General features: G+C 38.3%; 1 protein-coding gene across 1 annotated transcript in view; it reads right to left on the reverse strand.

The window, feature by feature from the left end:
• Phex (phosphate regulating endopeptidase X-linked) overlaps positions 1 to 21,786 on the reverse strand; it is a 199,435-nt gene that overhangs the window by 11,108 nt on the left and 166,541 nt on the right. Inside the window, exons 16-18 of the mRNA XM_006973251.4 lie at positions 13,094 to 13,148; positions 5,908 to 5,975; positions 3,460 to 3,590 (exon numbers count right to left, since the gene is read on the reverse strand). Of these exons, the coding sequence (XP_006973313.1) occupies positions 3,460 to 3,590; positions 5,908 to 5,975; positions 13,094 to 13,148 (254 nt within the window). The remainder of the gene's footprint in view (positions 1 to 3,459; positions 3,591 to 5,907; positions 5,976 to 13,093; positions 13,149 to 21,786) is intronic.

Below are 21,786 nucleotides of genomic sequence, written 5' to 3' on the forward strand. Positions count from 1 at the left end.
TCCCCAGTATCTTCTACAAAGGAAGACATCTATGCTGACATTTTCTTTTAGGCCACTGAGATTTGTGTCACATTTCTGATCTATAGAATCTTATGAGATAAATCTGTATTGTTTTAAGCAACTAAGTTCATAGCAATTTGCTCCATCAGCAACAGGATATTAATATACAGTTCACAAGCCATGGATCCTACCAATGACTTCCTTTTTAAGTTAGCTCAACTACTGATGTATCAGGTGATACTAACAAATAAAAATACATCTTAAGGAAACAAGATTCAGTGTTATCACCAAGAACCCCCACCATCCATTGCTTTAGTCTCCCAAAGTTACCATTCTGACTGTCTACATTCTTTTTCTACATTCCAGTGAGGTAAGGACCATTGTCAATACCTTTGTTTAACAAAGAATCTGAATCTCAAAGCAGTTCATGGATTTAGGGGTTTTTTTGTTGTTTTTTTAGTTCTTTTAGTTTAGAATTTAGTTTTTTTAGTTTTTAGTTTTTTTAGTTTTAGTTTTTTATATTTTGAACTAAAATATAATACATCATAAGCCTTTCCTCCTTCTAGCCCTTCCCACACACACACACTCCACCTTTTGCTTTCCTTCAAATTCATAGACTCTGTTTCTCTAATTGCTATTATAACCTGCTCAGATCATACAAAGTTACTTGTATAAATAAAAATTTCAGGGCCATCCAGTAGTTCCCCTTCTCTACCAAGATTCTGCAGCCATTTCATCCGGTGACTGACTAATGTGCTAGGAGGGCTGCCCAACCCCTTGCCCCTGAGCTGAGTAACTTCTGAGATGCTATTTATTCTCCAGAACCCTATTTAGTATCAAGAGTAAAGCTCAGCTTCCCTCAGAGCCAATGGCAGGTTTCTCATAAAATGACTTTCTCAATGACTCACTCACCTAAGGAAACCCTTCTTGGGTTTTGCTTATAATGATGTTGTTCTAAGACAGAATAATTAAGAAAAAATGCTCACATTCATCAGGTATTCAAGCCCAAGTAGATCTCTTTTTCTGGAGCTTTCGTTGTACGGCACATGCCTCAATTTTTCTTATGTATGTTTATACATACTCATGCTTGAATACCTCTTCTTATTTTTTTCTCTAAACTTTACATCTAAATTATAGCGTCTGGAGTAGCCCATCCCTTTTAACTCCTCACACTCTGAGCCATCCCAGTAGAGCACATGAGAGCAGGTCTGACCTCTCCAGGCACACTAGCTGCTAACATTCTGCATCTGTGCTGACCCAACTAAGTTCTTCCCTTGTCACTGCAAAGAACGATTCAGGAACAGAGGGACTGACTCTTACAAATAAAATTTGGAAAATAAAGCCTGACCACTTATGTCCACAAAAGAAACACAGAGAGAGAGAGAGAGAGAGAGAGAGAGAGAGAGAGAGAGAGAGAGAGAGAGAGAGCCCTTCTATGGGAATGAGACTGAAGCTGGTCTCTGATGGTTGAATGAATTTGTACTGAGACGGATATGCTCTTATGATCATTGTCCTAGTGGCAAAGATACATGCTTTCAAAATTACATCTCAGTATCTGACACTTTGGGATGAAGAACAAAACTAAATATATGTATTTGAATATATTCATATATATGAGTAAACAAAATAAGAGAATGAGAGTATGTTATGGACACATGTTAGTATGACTCTGGAGTCATACAGTTCTAAACTCTAACCTAGACTCTACAGCAAGTGAACTCTCATATTAAACTCCACAGAAAAATCAATTTCACATTCACAAAGATTGAAATGTAAAATATCAGAACAATTAAAAAACTTTCCTGGGAAAAATGAAGAGGCTCCTGTGATGGTTTGGATGTGCTCATATATTTGAACACTTGGTCCCCAGCTGATGGAACTGTTTGGGAGGGATTAGGAGGTGTGACCTTGTTGTAGAAGGTATGTCATTGGGGGATGGGCTTTGGACTTTCAAAAGCCTGTTCAGTTCGTTTGAATCACTCTCTCTCACTCTCTTGCTCTCTTGCCCCCTTGCTCTCTCACTTTCTCTCTCTCTCTCTCTCTCTGACTGGTGGCTGTTGTCTCAACATGTAAGCTCTCAACTACTACTCTAGCACCAACCCTATCTACCTGCTGCCATACTCCCCGCCATGATAGTCATGAGCTCTAATACTCTGAAACCATAAGGCCCAAATGAAATGATGTCTTTTGCCTTGGTTGTAGTCTCTTACCATAGCAAGAGAGAAAGGTAGCTAAGACAGCTTCCTTCCTCTCTAATCTGAGTAGAGGAGACATCTTCATGGGCCAAAACAGAAAGACAAAAGGGGAATTGAAGAGACATATGGTATCCTGGAATTTTAAAAATGTTTGGATTTTATGTGTCAAAGATACCACAGAAACAAATCTTAAAGGATAAGTAATACAGAAAAAAATATTAAAAGAGAAGTAATACACTTGAGGGAGATACATATAATATGAATAACAGAAGTTTAGCATCCCTGTTATGTTAAAAGGCTCTTATAAATTAACAAGAAAAGTAGAGTTCCGTGGATATATATTCTTTAATCTATCCCTTTCAGAAATGTGAAATTTTATTCTGGTGATAATAGGAATGTGTCCTACAAGGAAAAAATAATATATACATAATAAGGTATTTATTGCATCGGCATTTCTAACTGAAAACTGTACCCCTGGGTAAAAGGTTAGTTGACTAGGTTATGGTGTATTCACACCAGGAATTCTTAGGCCACCACCGAAATCAATTAACTAAAGCCATGTGTGTGTCTATCTTTACCTGAACACAGGAGAAAAGTGTATCAGGGTTCCTAATGCTGACCTTAGGCAGGGAAGATAAGAGAAAAAAGGAAAAGTGATGAAGACAAAGGCAAAAAGGAAAGGAACCAAATCTCACGTCCTCAAAGCATGTATCCAATTGCTTTTTGTCTTCATGGAGGAAAACTATATACATTCATATGACACAAATATTTCAAAAGTACATTTCTTTTGTTCAAACATCTTTAACTAAAAATTCTAATCAATTCTCAGACATTTTGGTTCAAAATAATGAGATGTTATCTCTGTTAATTCAACCTAACAATGGTGGGTTGTTTTTCTGTTTGTTTGTTTTTGTTTTTTACAATATGAAATGTATGAGATTTTTAAGAATGTTAATGTTTATCTGTGCTAGGGGATTTGTGATGTCACTAATGTGTAGGCCTGTGAGTCTCCAAATTCAAGTCTGTTAGAACTACCTGAAGGCATGTGACAGACTCCCAGTATACCAGACTCCACCCCTAGAGATTCAGTAGGTCTGGGCAGGAGTCAAGAATTTGCATTTTTAACAAGTTCCCAGGGAATGCAGATGTTGTGAATCCCAGAAGCATGCTTGAAGAACAAATGGTCTAAAGCAAGCTAATGTCCAAATGAGGAAAAACGGCCCACAAGGTGCCCCCCACCACCACCAGCCACAGCTGTACTCACATTTAAGCCAGCTTTCTTCCAATAATAGCTGCTATACTGGTTAATCATGCACTTTGTTTTCTCTTTAAACTTTTCTTCTGAGTCTGCAGACCACCAAGGATCAAGGTTTCCATTTTTATCATATTTCCGACCTAGCGAAAAGGAAAGTTACAAGAAATCTGTGTTACTTTACAGAAGCTGAAATCGTCATCTTTCCTTTCCTTCACCTTAACATACTTTCCAAACCAGTCCTGACAGCATTGGATGCTGTCTCTGAGATCAGCTCCCATGTCATCTCCAATGTCATGGATTAATTGTAGAAAGCAGGGAAGGGAGGCAAAGAATTGAGGGAGTTCTTTTCCTTGAAATGAACAAAGGGCATTTTCCAAATGAGATTCATCAATTTAATGCGTGCACCAGTCTCATCCAATCCTGGATTCCTTGTTTTCATCTCCTCTGACCTGAAACATTCTCTGGCAAGAAAAATTAGTTTCCTTCATTCAAAAATCAGAGGGAACTGGAGTAGCACTACCAGTGAAATTCCAAATAATCCATAGGAACAGCCAGTGAGTCATCCAAACCATAGGACCACAGAACCTGACTCAGCCCTATAGCAACCTGCTTCCTCTAAGTTGCCAGGAGCGAAGAGACACATAAACCCTCTGCTATGAATCATTTCACAGTCATCAGTGTGGATAGAAGACCCATCTGTCCTGCTTGGATGAGGAATGTTGCTCTAAAAAGAGAACTTGGAACTGGAATGGAAATCTCCAGAATGTAACTGGGGGAAGGGAAAGGTTAGCTTTTCTTGCTGCATGGTCTCTCATTCTTCAACTTCTCTACACCCTTCAAAACAACAATTTGGGTATAACTATTCTATTTTCAAGGTTATTACTAGAATCAAAGGCATGGCTTTAATTTAATTACACAGAAAGTCCCCTACACAAGAATCTCCAAAGAAAGAACTTGTAAGAAAGGCTTACATGGGAAGCCCCTTCCCAAAAGCATTCACTGGATCAATCCAAAGCTCTCCAGCAAGGTTGCTTGCTACTAACACTACCCCCAGGAATGGGGTCGCTGTCCTATACCCACTAACACATGAGTCATCAGTTACTGGTCATATACTCATTTGTACAATACACTGTGTTACATATTGTTGACAGGATGAAATTGCCACATTAGATTCTATCCTGTGGGAGAGACCGCAGAAGAAAGGCCCAGAACCAATAAGCACCACATGCCTTTGTTTCTTAGTTAAGAATCTTCTCTGAGGTAAACTAAATACCCAATGGCAAAAAGGATGTACATTTTAACAGGTAGTGGGAGACCAGAGGAGCAGAAGATGAAGAGACAAGGAAGGCTTTAAGGAAGGGCTGGTGAGATGTAAGAAAAATTATCCAGAAGGAAACGAATTCTTCTTATCCCAGAATAGTCATCCAGGAAAAGATGTTGGGGACAATACAGGAACCACAGAAAGAGGTCTATGTAATACTGCATGGGGCCTGCTAGGTTCCTTTTAAGGCTGTCTACAAATCATTGTGTTTGTCTGGATACTATTTCAGAGAAAAGGAGGGAGGAAGGAAAGGAGGGAGGGAGGGAGAGAGAGAGAGAGAGAGAGAGAGAGAGAGAGAGAGAGAGAGAGAGAGAGATTATCTAACAATACTCTGTAAGTAAAAAGAACAAAATAATAATTTAAAATAAGAACTCTTGGCCCAGTAAAATGTCTCAGTGGGTAAAGGCACTTACACCAAGCCTGGTAACTTGATTTCAATACTCTGGACACACATAGGAAAAGACAGAATCAATTCTGCAACACACACACACACACACACACACACACACACACACACACACACACACACACAAAGAAATAAAAGTCATAAACTTAAAAATGATGACTCTCAAAGGAGAAAGTTTTAGTTGTCTTTCCCTTTTGCTTAAATACCATCAGGATACAGAGCATGTTTGTATGTTATTAATTTTGAATATATGCCAATAGAAAGAAAAATAGAAAAGCAGCACTTGAAATTATACAAAGCAATCAGGCAGCCGAGTTCCCAAGGCTAACTTCTTAATTAAGCAGCACATACAATCATCTCGGGGGCAGAGCTCACACCTCCGGGGAAAGCAACAGAAGATGGTAAGGAGGAAAACAGCAGCGAATGAGGAAAGCTACAGTGCAGTTCCTGCAGCCACTGTAGCAGCTCCAGAAATCCTGTTCCAAATGCAAAGGTGATTTCACAGAAACTACAGTCTTCCTTTTTTCATTTTACCCTGATCACCAACGGAAATAGTTATTTATTGCAAGCTGTCACAGCAAAATATGAGAAAAGTTTTCAATCAGCAATCATATTGCTTGGGATAATCTTCAGTCTATGATGATGCCACTCTGAGAAGATAATAACAATTAACACCATCCCATCAACATTATTATAAAAGAAGCAGCTTGTAAAATGAACTAGTACTTACCATTATTATCAAATCCATGTGTAAATTCATGTCCAACAATTACTCCTATAGCACCATAACTCAAGGATCTATGTCATAAATAGACAATTTGAAAAAAAATTACAGGCATGAATCTGAGAGCATGACCCTTTAATTTTTTAGTGAAAAGCCAAGATAATAAACTGTTTTCTAGTAACAGTAGTAATAAAAGTAACAAATAATCTTACCCATAAAAGTATAAAACAATTTCTCTAAACATACCCCTCTAATTAAAACAAAGTAGTATAAATTCTAACATTGTCACTATGACCTTGTATGAGCCTTAGTGCCCCACTCTGTGAAATGAGGGATTTGAAAGACAAAATTTCTGAAGTCCTTTCCAGCTTTAACACATCTGTGGCCCTATATTTGTAGCAGTGATATTTTGTGTTTATGAACACCTAAAACAGAGCTTGAAAACAATAAATATACTATTTTTATCTGAAAATGTGCTGCAAAGTCACTATAACCATAGAAATCAAATTGTTTTCTAAATGTAGTCATAAAAAAAAGGAATAGAGCGGAGATTAAAAGGAACCATTGTGTTTGGAAGTTAGTCACGTTCCTCTGTTTCTGTGGCAGACAAGCTGACAGCTGAATCGCAAAGACTGTGAAGCCTTAATCAGATTTGGGGAAAGTGTTATATTATTTCTCTTCACTTCTGAAGAAGCAAGTGGTAGATTATCTGTAAGGATGGCCACCAACAACTCCACCTACCCTTAAATACCAAAGTTCCCTTTCATCCAACCAAGATGTGATCTGTTTCCTTGCCCTTGTACCTGGACTGGCCTCTAGACTTGTGACCAACAGAATATAGTGTAAGGGTTGAGAGAGGCTCCCGGAACTAGACCTTAAGACACCTTGCAGTTTTGACCTTCAGCCTTTCCACAGGTTAGCAATAATGTAAAGAATGTGACTGCCTGGTTGAAGGGAAAGGGGCCTGGTAAAGCAATGGAGAAGCTCCAAAACGTAAGGGACTATGAAGGAAAAGGAAAGGCCCTACTGGCCCCACCCATGAGAGGAGCAGGGTGGGGAGGGAAGGCATTCTAAATAGTCCAGCCCAGTGGAGCAGCCCCAGTCCAAATCATAGAATTTTGAGCCAGTATATGGCTGTTTCTTAGTACTTTATTATACAGCATAGATAACCGGAGCAATGCACAAACGCAAAAGTTGAGGAAATCAATGAGCTTTCCAAATGCATGTGTCTAGGAATTTCTCTCTAGCACAATCTCCATGAAGACCAAGCCCTCCCCTTATTCATTTACTACTAAATTCTCTGTTCCTAGTACAATAATGAGAAAATTAACAGCAATTTAATTCATAATTAATTAGCCTTTCCATGACATGTAAGGGACATGTTTTATATGGAAATTATTTAAGTCAGCCAACCTATAGGTAAGAATTATAGACAATTTAAACTCTTTATTGTAAGATTTGTAATTATGCTAAAAATATTTCACAGTTGGTTCCTGACATACAACATCAAAGTCATCCAGCAAACAGACAGGACCAAAGCTGGAAAGAACAGGATTTTTTGAAGCAACATGTTATTACAGGACGTAATGATCCTTAACATGCTAATTGTTTGTCTCAACTGTACCCAAGGAAGTGCTGGAAGATTTAATTTTTCCCCTTGGTGGCAATTCTTTCCTTTGTTATTTCTTTCCTGCAAGGTAATTTGCATTTGAAAAAAATGTTTCCTACTGTTTTTCCATCATTGCAAACCTTCATTAAAGAAGTAAGAGTAAAATTACGCATTTCAATCATAGAGCTATCATAGCCTATGTGGAACAAACTTGTAATTTCACACGGTGCTAATTTTTACTGTGTGACCTGCAACATTTCGATTTCCCAGATTTCTCAGTCCTCCACACCCCTCAGTCAATGCTATTGACTGGATAAATTTAAGAGATGGAGAATGGAAACATATAGAAAGTACTCCGCAATAAATATCCCTTAAGAAGGACTGCCCCAAAAAGTTTATTTGCAAGGTTAACAGGGAATTCAGAAAATGATCGAATCATTTTAAGTCTCAATTCTCAGTTACAGAAACACAATCCCTTAGACAAGAGAAAAGAAAAAGTAATTTTGTATGACTAAACCTTATGATGATAATGTTTTATAATATTACATAGATGCCTTCTATATTTTTATTTAACTTAAAAGTTTTTTTTTCCATTTTTACATACCAATCACAGTTCCCCCTCCCTGCCCTCCTGCTCACTCCCCAACTTCCCCTCACCCTACCCTCCTCATCCACTCCTCAGAGAGGGTAAGGGCTCCCATGGGGAATCAACAAAGTCTGGCATATCAAATTGAGGCAGGACCAAGCCCCTCCCCCCTGCATCAAGGCTGAGCAAGGCATCCCATCATAGCAAATGGGCTCCAAAAAGCCAGTTCATGCACTAGGGATAAATCCTAGTCCCAGTGCTGGGGCCCCACAAACAGACCTAACCACACAACTGTCACCCACATTCAGAGGGCCTAGTTTGGTTCCATGCAGGCTCCCCAATTGTCAGTCCAGAGTCAGTGAGCTCCCACTAGCTCAGGTCAGCTGTCTCTGTGGGTTTCCCCACCATGATCTTGACCCTTTGCTCATATAATCCCCCCTCCCTCTCTTCGACTGGACTCCAGGAGCTCCACCCAGTGCTTAGCTGTGGATCTCCGCATCTGCTTCCATCAGTCACTGGATGAAGGTCCTATGATGACAGTTAGGGTAGTCATCGATCTGATTACAGGGGAAGGCCAGTTCAGGGACCCTCTCCACTCATACGTGGATATTAGATGTAAAGCAAAGGAAAACCAGGCTACAATCCACAACCCCAGAGAAGCTAGGTAACAAGTAGGACCCTAAGAGAGACATGTATGGATCCTCCTAGGAAGGGGAAATAGATAAGATCTCCTGAGTAAATAGGCAGCATGGTGGGGAGGGGAAGGAGATTAGGGGAAGTGACAAAAGAACATGAAGGAAAGGGACAGGGATGGTTAAATTGGGGGAGGGAGAACAAGGAAAGAGATATCTTGACAGAGGGAGCCATTATGGGGTTAGGGAGAAACCTGATGCTAGGGAAATTCCCAGGAAACCACAAGGACAATCCCAGCTAAGTCTTCTATTTTTTAAATGGAAATTGTTTAAATTAGCATACTATAAAAAAATCAACTCATGTGCCTCTTAGAATACAACTGGCAGAAATTGGAAGACTTCCTGCCTTAAAAATAGAGCCCTCTGGCCAGGCAGATGTGACACACATCTTTATTCCCAGCATTTGGGAGGCAGAGGCAGATGGATCTGAGTTCAAGGCCACCCTGGTCTACAAAATGAGTTCCAGGACAGCCAGGGCTACACCGAGAAACCCTGTCTCAAAAAGCAAACATACACACACACAAAAAAAAAAATAGAGTGCTCCGGAAGGAGAAGGTAACAGTGTTACTTGACTACCTGTTCAGTTTCTCTTATTATCTGAGGGCTTTAACACATGCATGAAATTTGCTGTCAATTATAAACAATCTGGACTCACTATGACCTCAGGCTGTTATCAAGTATGGGCTACCCTATTCCTGCATCTGAAAATCATAAAGAGGCTCTGAGATTAAAGGAGTTGTAAAATCCTGTTCAATTTTCCTAACAGCTACTTGGGAGTCAGAGAGAACAGGATAAAAAGTTAGAGGCTGGCCTGGACAACTTAGTAACATTGTATCTCCAAAACATTTTTAAGGTGGGGCATAGGAACACACACCTAGAATCCTGACACTGCATTTGAGAGACTGATTGGAGTGTGAGACCAGCCTGGGCTATATGTTGAGCCTGTTTTAAAAATCCCAAACCAACCAACCAAACAGTAAAACATTCAAAAAGAAGTAAGACATCTGCTTGCATCTTTCCAATGATTAGGAGTTCACTTCTCTAATGTGATCTATTACCTCTTAGGGTAGTTCCAAATAAAAGATTTCTTCTACATGCTTATCTAAAGTTAACTGTGCTTTCAACCTATTGGTCCAGTACAGTCACTAGCTGAACACTTGCTGACATCCCTAAACACAGAAAAGCATTCTGCCACTTAATTTTCCTTCCAAAAGACAAAACAAAGATTATCTGCAATCCTGTCATTTAAGGGGAAAGGCAAGATGATCACAAGCTCAAGGCCAGCCTTACTTACATAGAAACTGCTAGACCAGCAACTTTGAGGACTCAAAAAAGAAAAAAAAAACCCTGCAAACTCCAACCCCAAATATTGCCAAGTTCTCTCAAGTTCTTTTTTTTTTAACTATTTATTTTACTTTATCTGTACATTGCCAAGTTCTGTCAAGTTCTCTTTTTCATGATTTATTTTATCTGTATGACTTTTTTTCCTGCGTGTATGTCTGTGTACTATGTCTGTACCTGGTACCCACAAGGGTCATTGTAAGCCACCACGTGGATGCTGAGAATTGAACCCAGACCCTCTGGAAGAGCAACCAGTGTACTTAACAGCTAAGCCATGTTGTGAGCTCTCTTCCAAGTTCTTATTTTTCAGTCATGAACTAGAGAACAGTATTTCCCCAAAACATAGAAAACAGAGTCATCAAGCCTTGGGGTTAAACATATCCAAATAAATTTCTTAGAGAATTTGAGAAATGAAGATAATGAGAGGGAAGAGAAGATGACAATTTCATGGAACACTTTTGGATCGTGTTTTTCACATTTACATTCTGGCTTCTTGCCCTTGGAAATGATTTGGCCTGTTTCTGCCCTCACAACTAGATCCAACACTCACAGGAAGGCTACAATGAGCAGCCTGAGCAAAAAGATACATATTCCTTTAGCTCTAGTAGCTATCCATCAATTAAGAGAAAATAGACGAGAAGCCAGCTCACTGAACTGTAATTTCTACCATTTCTATATTCCCAGTGCAAAGTAGGCAAATGATGCTTAACAGGTATTCACTGAAGTGATATATTAATAGAAAGTGGGTGGCTCACTCAAGTATCAACTATGGCTCAACCTGAGGTAGTACTAGCAGACACTAACAAGAATTCTTAAGTTTCTGATTCGTATGTTTCTGTAAAAATCCCCTGCCCATGGACCAAATAAACAAATCATTGAATCAATGACTTCCAAACATAACCAGACTATTTCCAAGTGTTCAGTTATAGTTAAATAATAATAGAAAACTCAGTTAAAATATCTATGATAAGCAGAATCAAAGAATGCCAGGATTTTGTTCAGTTTGAAGAGACCTTAGAGAATTACTTAAACTTTTATTTTTTCTGAACTTAGTGTATACATTTCTAATCCTAATCATGGGGGAACAACAGAATCCAAATGCCCAAATAGTGTGGAAAGCTATTCAGTTAAGGATCAGGGGTTACTAATGGATTTGGTCAGATACAAACCTAATATTTTGTATTTTCACTGACAATAGTATTTCCCTGCAGTCGACTCTATTGATGCCTGCCTATGTTCCCTCAGCATACAGCATATCTCAGTGCACTGATCTCATTGCTTCTAAGTGCCAACTTAAAACTAGTTGCCTAAGGAGTTTCTCCAGCCACCAGAAATTCCTTCACATAGGGTGGGCACTGCCAGGGAATCCCCACGGTTGCACCTCTAAACCACTGATGGAATGTGACCTAGAGGACAAATAACCCATCCCTTATCTTGAAGCATGTTCTATGGTTCCCCGGCAAGACTGATTTCCAGTTGCCCATTATGGTGTGTTAGCTTTGTAACACATATGTGGCAAGCAGAATAATGACTTCCCCAAAGTGTCCTGATGCTAATTCCTGGAACCTGTGAATGTGTTATGTTACATGACAAAGAGGAATTAAGGCTGCTAACCAGAAGGCCTTAAAACCTGGAATTATCTGGGTGGGTCCAAAGTAACCACAAGTGTCTTTAAGAATAGAAGAGGCAAAAAATGATGTCAAAGGAGATGCCATTTTGACATTTTTAAGATGAGGAAAGAAGGCCATGGACAAAGGAAAGTAGGCCCCCTCTAAAAGTCAAAAAGATAAGGAAATAATTTATTCCCTAAAACTTCCAAAAGGAATGCATCTTGAGTTTAGCCTAGTGACAGCTAGTTTGGATTACACAATGACAGTTTCTATGCTTGTATAGTTGTAGTGGTAATTCACTTTTCCAGCCATAGAAGATTCAGAGGACACAACATATCATTTTCCCATTATATTTCTCTGATTTTTATATGTATAAAATATTATGTCATTTAGCCTACATAATCATATGAAAGTTCTCATATATCAAAATGTAAATACAAGTGACTCAAATCCTAAAATGAAGACCAAATTTTCCATGCCACAGCCACCTAAAGGCATATAAGTAAGTAGTTGTATTGTTGACAATGAATATTATGAGAAACTCCACTATATAGAGAAAGTATGAATGACAGGCATCTACAATCTATCTGTAAACAACTTGTCCCTAAGTCCAGACCTGTCCATTTTGACCTATGGTACAGCTATGCTGGTTATATTTCTAATGACACATTTAATTACCTCACTTCTTGAGAAACTTCAGTATTTTCTCTTCTAAATCCCTCACTAGACATCCAGAGCCCTCCAATATCAAACTAAAATCTTTTCTACATGACTTCTCTTTGTATACTTCTTGACCAGCCAAGTTAGCCTCTGTCATTCTATAATGCACCTTTCTTCAGTTTCTTCACCCAGAAAGGTTTTAGCCCATTTCCTTCTATCCCAATTATCTTTCAAGTGATTAAATGCATGAAAAATAAAATCCTGTGTAGAAAATTGACTTTCCCATCTAGTCAAATATTCTAGTAACAAGGATTAGAAAACAAATACCGAATGAAAACTAAAAAGACCTCCAATGTTTTCTTTCTGCTGATAACCACTGACTTGGAATTGACTGTTTAAGAGACTGCTATGAGTCTCAGAAAAACTTTCAACTTTAAGGGATGTAGAACTCTCAGCTACCTCTTCAGTACCATGTCTACCTGAATGTCACTATGCTTCCTGCCATGACACTAATGGACTCTGAACTGCAAGCCAGTCTCAATTAAATGGTTTCCTTTCTAAGAATTGCCATGTCATGATGTCTATTCACAGCACTTGGAACTTTAAGACAGACTATATATTCTGTCATTGGCCAAAGTGACAAGTTCTTCTTTGCTAACTTGTCAAGGACTGGTTTCTTTTCTAATTTACTCACCGAGGGTATTCTGTTCCCCAAAAGAAAGGCTTCTGCAGCTCACCAGCTGGAAATCCTGAGAGAATGGCAAGCAAACAAAAAACATGTTAAGGATATGGAGAAGATGATTCAATATCCAGACTCTGGTTCCAGCTACAGCCCAAAGCTCATCCAAACTGTATTCCTTGTGGATCCATCATACATCCAAGAGATCTATTTAAAGGTGATATTAATTCACCTGAGTTTGAAATACTTATTTCAAACATGGAATCATTTCAAGGATAATTTATACAGATATGCTATTTGTAAACTCCAGCCTACTGTGAAATTGACCCCTTCATATACAGCACACCCACAGGCTGCAGGATAGCCAACAGGTTCCCGAATGTTCATAGGTTTCAGTTACCCACTATTGCAGCCACACATGCCAGACATGAAGAATGGTAACACATCAGATGTGACAGTCTACTATCATTGCCTTGCACGTCTTTGTAATTGAATCTTTGAATTTGGGTTTTATCTGCGGGTTCAAAGGAGGTCATGAAGCATGTGTATGAAAAGAGTAGATGTACATGATGTGCACATCAGCTGTTCCTAGGTACCCTTTGCACACCAGTGTTTATCCTGCCCAAGGAGTACAGGATTTCAATTGTTTCACACATGGGGAGTCTAGCAAGATACAGCATAGTTTCATGTTACTCTGAATTCAACAGTTCTAGACTTGGAGGCCATGCTTTCCCTGCTAACTAGAATTTGCTTAGATTACCAATAGAAGTTAATAACATTCTAAGAAATGGAATGATTAGAGTTCTCCATCTTATTTTCTCTTATTACTTCCCTGAATTGCCCAGCCTTTCAAACTGAAATTGGTAACATAGAAGGAAAGGGAAATGTATCATTTCTTTACCTTTTAGCCTCTCCTTATTCATCACTAAGGCAAAGGTGAAAAATGTTGGTAGATAAATGATTAAGAATAAAAGGCTGGGTTGGGGATTTAGCTCGGTGGTAGAGCACTTGCCTAGCAAGCACAAGGCCCTGGGTTCGGTCCTCAGCTCCGGACAAAAAAAATAAAGAAAGAAAGAATAAAAGGCTGAAAATACAGCTTAATAGTAGAGCATTGCATAGCATTGGGAAAGCAGCACTAACACCACCAAAAATGAAGCAGTAAACTCAGTAGTAGTAGTAGTAGTAGTAGTAATAGCAGTAGCATAACAATAGCAGAATTAGTTCTGTGCAGTATTCCTACCTTGCTAATAAAAAAATATGCCATGCATGTGCTGCAAAAAACAAAGTGTGTCATTTTAGAAATTCCTTACACAAGTTAAAAGTGAGCCTCTTCACATGTAAGACTTGCACTGTAGCATACAAAGATAAAAGGTAAAATTCATGCTAATGACATACAATTTTAGTGTTCTTAATAAGAGCAGTAACTGGCAAAAAAAAAAACAAAAACAAAACCACTGTTGATGAGTCAAAGAGAGGATGACGCTTTACATTTTAGCCCTTGTGGTGGCATTTGTTCTGCTTTCTGCACAAAAGCCCTTACATCTTCATTTTACACTGAGCCCTACAAATTAGTTAGCTGGCCTTGGATATAGATGAATGCAAGAAACACTTGTCTTTGCCCTTCCAAGTCACCACTAAATTGTGCACTCTGAGCTGATCCTTGGAGTTGTGCTTAACAGTCATTACAGCTGGGAATTCAAAGGAGAGAGAGAGGATGGGAGAGGGAGGAAGAGAGAGAGGGAAAGAGACCTTCTGCAATGTCCTTGTCTGCTTGAGAGCAGCTGCTCTGGGCCCCATGAGACTGAAGGTTCTTTTATGAATTAAAATGCTCCTCTGCTCTCTGCTCAACTTTCTAGCTCCCCTCCATGCCAGGACACTTCGAGGGGAAATGAAGGCAGGAAAGCAAGTCTTGAATTTAGAGATGAAGTACTCATTTCATAAAACTCTTATATTCTGTGTCTTTTATTAATAATATCAGACGTTGAGATTTCAAGGTACATAAACCTAATTGCAAACAGAGATGGAGCCGGTTAATGCTTCTCTCTTCCTGCTGCGTTCAAATAAAGAAAAACACATCAGATATGTTTGAATTTCAAGGGGCAATGTTACTTTAATCTTCATAATTTCTACATTTCCTTAAACATTTTTGGCATCTTTACATTGATAGTCCATTCTCTTTTTTCTTTTTTCTTTTTTCTTTTTTTTTTTTGGTGATTTGATTTTAGTAAGCCATTCTGATATAGATATATATATGCAAATATATATTACATATAAATGCAAATCACAGTGTTTATGTGAAAATTCCATTTCACACAATAAATCACCCCAAAGCAATGATATTTTTCTAATAAGAACAATGATCATAAGCCAATGTGATTTAATTATTCAGTCATGATGGCTTCCCTGCCTGATAATGTGCCCAGCTGGAAGCAGTTATGTCCACTGCCAACCTCGTCACAGAAAAACATCTGACACCTGCATAAGCCTCCACTGCTACAGCTTTGGTTCTTTAGGGGCCCCAGTCTCCAGTGCTGAAGCCATCACATCACCCTGATCTGCTATATCTTCTCAGCTTGTCAGGGCCTTGAAACCCAATAGTGATAAACTGAAGAATCTGATACCCTTAGGCATGCTTTGCTGAAGTGAATGGATTAACAGTGTAAGCTGCATTTTTGGAGATGTCAACTATCAAGAGTGATAGATGGAAATCCCAACGGGGTCAATTCAATATCTTATCTCATAAAGTGGATAAGTTGTATTAGCAAAGGTGGAAGTGAGAAATAAATAAATGGAAAGGGAATTCTTTCTCTCTCTCTTTTTAATAGGTGTCTGTTCTGTTTTCTCAGAAACTCATTTTATTTCAGTGTTTCCCCATTGCAGAAACACTTATCACCTATTCCAGACTTTTAAAGGTCCCCTTTTTCAATCAATATATTTATGGGAAGCATTCCTCACTCTGTGGGGGGGATGAGGAGGAGGGATTTAACTATTGGGTTAACTAAAATTAATGATTTTTTAAGAAGTATGGTAGGAGAGTAAGTTGTTACAAGCATTTTTTTAAAGGACTAAATCTCTTTTTGATGTTTTGAGAACTCTAAGAGATAATAAACTAAGTAGAAACATGACATATGGTACAGTGCATGAAATTTCTGTGTAATATATGTAATGGATAGATATATGCACACATGTATGCTTTCAATTCTACTCTAACAGACTGTGTTCTATTATATATATAAAAAAAAAGACAATTTTCTTCCAACACAACAGACACAGTGGGGAAATTCTGGGACAAAGCTCCTTTGCTTATGCACACCTCCATCCATGAGCAAAGCAGAAACCACCTGTACTCAGCCACATAGGAGTACACAAGGTGCTCATATCCATACCCTTCACATTTTGTGCTTTACAAGTCACACCCACCACATCTGCAGTCAAAGCTTTCAGCTTCAGATAATTCTCCTCCTCCCACTACACAGTAACTTCTAAGAGGCAGCTCCCCAAACACCAAATGCAAACACCAGTTACTTCCAAGAGAAAGTGACATTTTTATTATAGTATTTGTATATTTGTCCATTTAACACATAAAAACTATGCTATCTTTTGATTAGACACCCACTTATTGTTTGAAATGTGTCGCTGATAAGTTTTTTTCATTTTTATTTTTATTTTTAATCATGTGTGTGGTGGGGTAGGTATGTTCATATGTGCTCGGGTGCCCTTAGAGGCCAGAGACATTGGTTTTGCCTGGAGCTGGAGTTTCAGGTAGTTGTTGAGCAACTCAATGTGGATGCTGTCAACTGAACTTGGGTCTTCTACAAGAGCAAGATGTCCTCTTAACCACTTAGCCATCTCTCCAGCCCCAAATCATAAATTTTTGATTGTTGTATGTCCCATCCTCACTTCCCTGTAATTTTGTATAGTGCAGTAGTGTTTACAAATGCACGTCGTGGTATAGCCGGGATGGACTCACATATGGCAGTTGGTCTCAACTGTTATCACGTAGAAGAATCACTTTCTGGGTCTCTCTAGTTATTAGTTAGTTTAGAATAGGGCTTCAAATGTCATCTCCAACGCTGTGTGTCGTAGTCTAGGCACCACACTTTGAGAACCACTGCCCAAGTGCTTGTCCAAGCACATTCTGGAGTTCACTGCCGTACTTTGTATATTTAAGACCATAATAAAGACTGCTATGTAGCAAATGAAAAAGAAAAAGGCCAGTCTTAAAATTTTAGCATGGAAAAAATATCCATAAGCTGTTGTTGGAATAAAGCCAGGTATAGACATAAATATATAAATAGTATTTTAATGCCTATCCTGTTGAGACTTTATATATATATATATATATATATATATATATATATATATATATATATATATTCAAAGTGTGTGTGTCAAATGCAAGTTGATTGTAGTGATCATCTTTTGGAGAAAATTGGGATTCTAGGTGAACATGAATGGTTTACATTTTGATTAATTGAAGGTAATCAACTTTTGTCATCAAAGTTAGCTGTTTTAGAATTGTATGTTTAACCAAAAGTTCTTCTAAAAGCTATCCAAACACAGTTAACTAAAATTACATAGTGTTGTTTTGTTCTTGTACTGTTAACACTAACAAATTCTATTGCTATTTCCAGCAAAAATAAGGCTTGTAGTTACAGAATTTCAATGACTCCAATTGTAACAGAATAAAATATTGGCACCTCTATGCTATAATCACCTCATTGTTTATTGTAATAATTTCTCTTTCTCTAATTTGCACCTGGGAAAGCCACAGGGACCTGTTTCTAGTTTTCTACCCAGGTCAACATTTCATTTTGACTGAGTGTTCTCATTCTAACTCTCCTATCAGTGAATACTGACTAACTTCATTGGAGCTCAGACAAATGCTGACCATAAAATGCAAACTGCTCCTGTTGCTACCATCACTGCCAAAGAACTGCTCGCATTTAGTGGATGATAACCGCAAATTCAACTATCTGACTTTTTTTTGGAGGGGGTGTTTTGAGACAGGGTTTCTCTTTGTAGCTTTGAACCTTTCCTGGAACTCACTCTGGCCAGGCTGGCCTTGAACTCACAGAGATCCACCTGGCTCTGCCTCCCAAGTGCTGGGATTGAAGGCGTGCGCCACCACCGCCCGGCCACAACTATCTGACTTCTACAGTCATCAAATCATGGTCTGAATGTAGCTACAGTTTTTCAGGAGAAATTAAATGTCTCAATGTTTCAGAGCTTCAGTATTTATTTTTTTATTGTAAAATCACACTAATTTGAGTTTTCTAAGTATAGACACATATAAAGAAAAAAATAAAATTAATCAATCATCCCATCACTCAGACATTAAGAAAGCAATTGAATATACTCAGGACTAACAAATTCACACTGTATACAGATATGCCAAACAGGAATGATTTTCCCTCATCTCCACCCATTTCTGCCCAACCTTGACCTATCTTTCTCCCACTATCTGCAGACCTTATTTCAGGTATTTGTTCAAATATCATCTTGCCCCCTGGTGTTATCTTCTATGATTTCTTCTTTGTAACTCACTATAATTCTCAGCTGCTCTCCATTTTAATAGATAACCAATCTTGTCAGGGAATTGCAAGTTCTATAATAAAAGGGTTTTTTGATTCTTTTGTTTTTTAAGATTATGACATAATTACACCATTTCTTCCTTCCTTTCCCCTCTTCAAACCTTCTCATATACCCCTCATTGTGCTCTTTCAAATTCATGACCTAATAGGGGAATGCTTCATCTTGTTCAGCTTTGCTATGTTTTCATTGCAATACCCACAGAGCTAGAGCACTTGGCAAGTATCTGTCTGCCGAGTGAATGGGATCTGTACCTTATGACCCTCAAAAAGGTGACGGAGCTTAAAGCATTACCTGTAGTTATGATTATATTTTGTTACCAAAAATTTAATAGTACATGATGTATTTAAGTTCTACCAGTACATTACTTCTTGAATCTTCCATCCTCAGTGCCAGGTCTGGAATACGCTCCATTATTCAAGTTTGCCTTTCATTTTCTTTCTATATGAGAGTTGGGCTGGCTCTTGCTATGCTTTGAAGCCAACACATAGTCCATCAAAACGTAGTATGAAGGCTTGGTAGAAGGCTTAGCAGATAAAATGCTTTCCATACAAGCATGAAGACTTAAGTTGGGCATCCTCTGCACCCATGTAAAATGCAAGGTGTGATAACATGTGCCTGTCATCCCAGTGCAGTAAGGCAGAAACAAGAGGATCTCTAGGACTCTATGGCCAGCCAGTCTAGTCAATCATTGAGAAACACTGTTTTGTCTCTCAAGGGGGAAAACAATCAGTGAAGACACTAGACATCAACCTAGCCACAGGGACTGGAGAGATGGCTCAGCTGTTAAGAGCACTAGTTGTTCTTCCAGAGGTCCTGAGTTAAATTCCCAGCAACACATGGTGGCTTACAACCATTTGTAATGAGATCTGGCGCCCTCTTCTGTAGGCAGAACCCTGGATACATAATACATAATAGATAAACAAATTTTTTAAAAAATTTAAAAAGTGCCGGGCGGTGGTGGTGCACGCCTTTAATCCCAGCACTCGGGAGGCAGAGCCAGGTGGATCTCTGTGAGTTCGAGGCCAGCCTGGGCTACCAAGTGAGTTCCAGGAAAGGCGCAAAGCTACACAGAGAAACCCTGTCTCGAAAAACCAAAAAAAAAAAAAAATTAAAAAGTAATTCTAAAAAAAAATCTTAGCCACAACATCCACAAATGAACACACATGTGAACATGAACACAATATGCAAATATAAACAAACTGAGAAGTCCTGCCTACTTTTAAGTAATTTCTACCACACTGTTTCCCCTGGGTCCTCCATATCTTCCCACCAAAGGATTAAAATGAAGTATACTGCCCTCTCTAATGTTTGTGGCACACACTGAGGAGGGAAAATTAGACAAAACCAGACAAAAACTCTTGACCTGTGAGTAATAACCTATACTAATATCTTTTCTCTATACTCTTTGTTGTTTCCCTTTAACTACATAACCTTAAGAGTACAATTTAAGGTAATCATCATATAGCAAATATTCTGGAAACACTAGTCTCCAAAGGTTTCTCTTATTCAGAAGTTTTACTTTTGCTTATTGATACAAATTCAATTGCTTTTTAAGACATCCTTGAGTAGAACTCACACATCTTTTCTTTTTGTTTCTGTATTTAATCATACTGGTCAAAAATAGAGGCGGCCTCAAACTTCCATTGCCAGTGTTCAAAGCCCAGCACACTCAACCCCTTCTTCCCTTCTTCCTGTCAAAATCTACCAAAATTTATTAACACAAAGCAAGATGCCTCAAGCTTATCTAAATCTAGAACCATTTTACTCAGTATCCCTACTGACTCTGGTGAAAGGATTAGCATTATTAAATTATTTAGTTAGAATTCTTCCAGATACCTCTAAGGTAGAAATGGCACTGGCAGATGCAAAGCTTGGTCCCCCACAAAAGGGAATATGGAAAATTCAAAAGGAGAGTCAAAATGAGCTTCAGAATATGTAGACTGGAGTACAATGTCAGGCACTGAATGAAATGTTTGCATACATGCTGTAACTGCTTTCTATAGAGATATACTTGCAGTTCTCCAATGATTAGGTATATGGGTCTTTGAGTTCTTATCAAAATGTAGTTGTCAGTAATATTTGTTGTTAAAGGACTGATGATGTCCATATGATGTTCTATTTCATTATTACTTTTTCAATTAATAGCATATTTGGGTTTTGCATGGAGTTGTTGATGAATTAATAAGGCTTTGATCTAGTGCATATAATGACAGTTATTTTTAAAAGGCTTAGGTGCTAGTCTCATATGACAAGATGAATGCATATAAAAATCCACACTTGAAAGTTATTGCTTATTTATCATCAGTGAGTAAGTCATGCTTCGTGTTCAGTTTTACTTGTAGTTGAATTTTGCTTATACATTCAGTTATTTCATTTATCCTGTGAAATAGCTTCTAGCTCTATAACTCACTAAGTGAATATAGCTCATGATCTTAAATTCAGAATTATCAGTATACTTAAATACATCATAAAAGCTATCGCAAGCATTGGGTTTGGTCATGATGATGAAACTACTGGCCTAACATTTACTGAGTCTCTGTGATAATCCAAGCCACATGAGTAAGTTCTGAATGTACAAACATCATACATCATCAAAGTACATACAGTATAGAAAATAAAAGTGAATGTTACTGAACAATCATATCTTTCAAGACCTAAAGAGAAAGGTGAACCTATTCTATCCTTTCTAAAGTACACAGAAAAGAAATACAGCATTCACAGAAGATGTGCAGAGGAATTTGGAGAAGGGGATTATTTATATAAGCATCTATAGTAATGAGTAGAAGACATGGCTGATAAAAATCAATTGACCTTTGAGGCAGGAAATGTTAGGAAACTTGTTCTCAAAATGTGGAATGCAAACCAGGAACATCAGCATCCTCTGGGCACTTGTTAGAGGTGGAATCACTGAACCCCTACCCTAGATCTGCTGAATCAAGAACACTTGGAGTGGACTTCTGAGTTTCAATCAACCATTTGTCTTATTGAGCCCCACCAGTTTATATCAGAATAACTAATCTTAACCCCAACTGCAAATTAGAATTCTGACCAATGCCACTGACCAAATCTATTGAGGTACAATATCTATGATGTTGTCCACTTGTAACTTGGCC

Source organism: Peromyscus maniculatus, chromosome X, assembly GCF_049852395.1.
Source record: "Peromyscus maniculatus bairdii isolate BWxNUB_F1_BW_parent chromosome X, HU_Pman_BW_mat_3.1, whole genome shotgun sequence".
Taxonomy (NCBI): domain Eukaryota; kingdom Metazoa; phylum Chordata; class Mammalia; order Rodentia; family Cricetidae; genus Peromyscus; species Peromyscus maniculatus.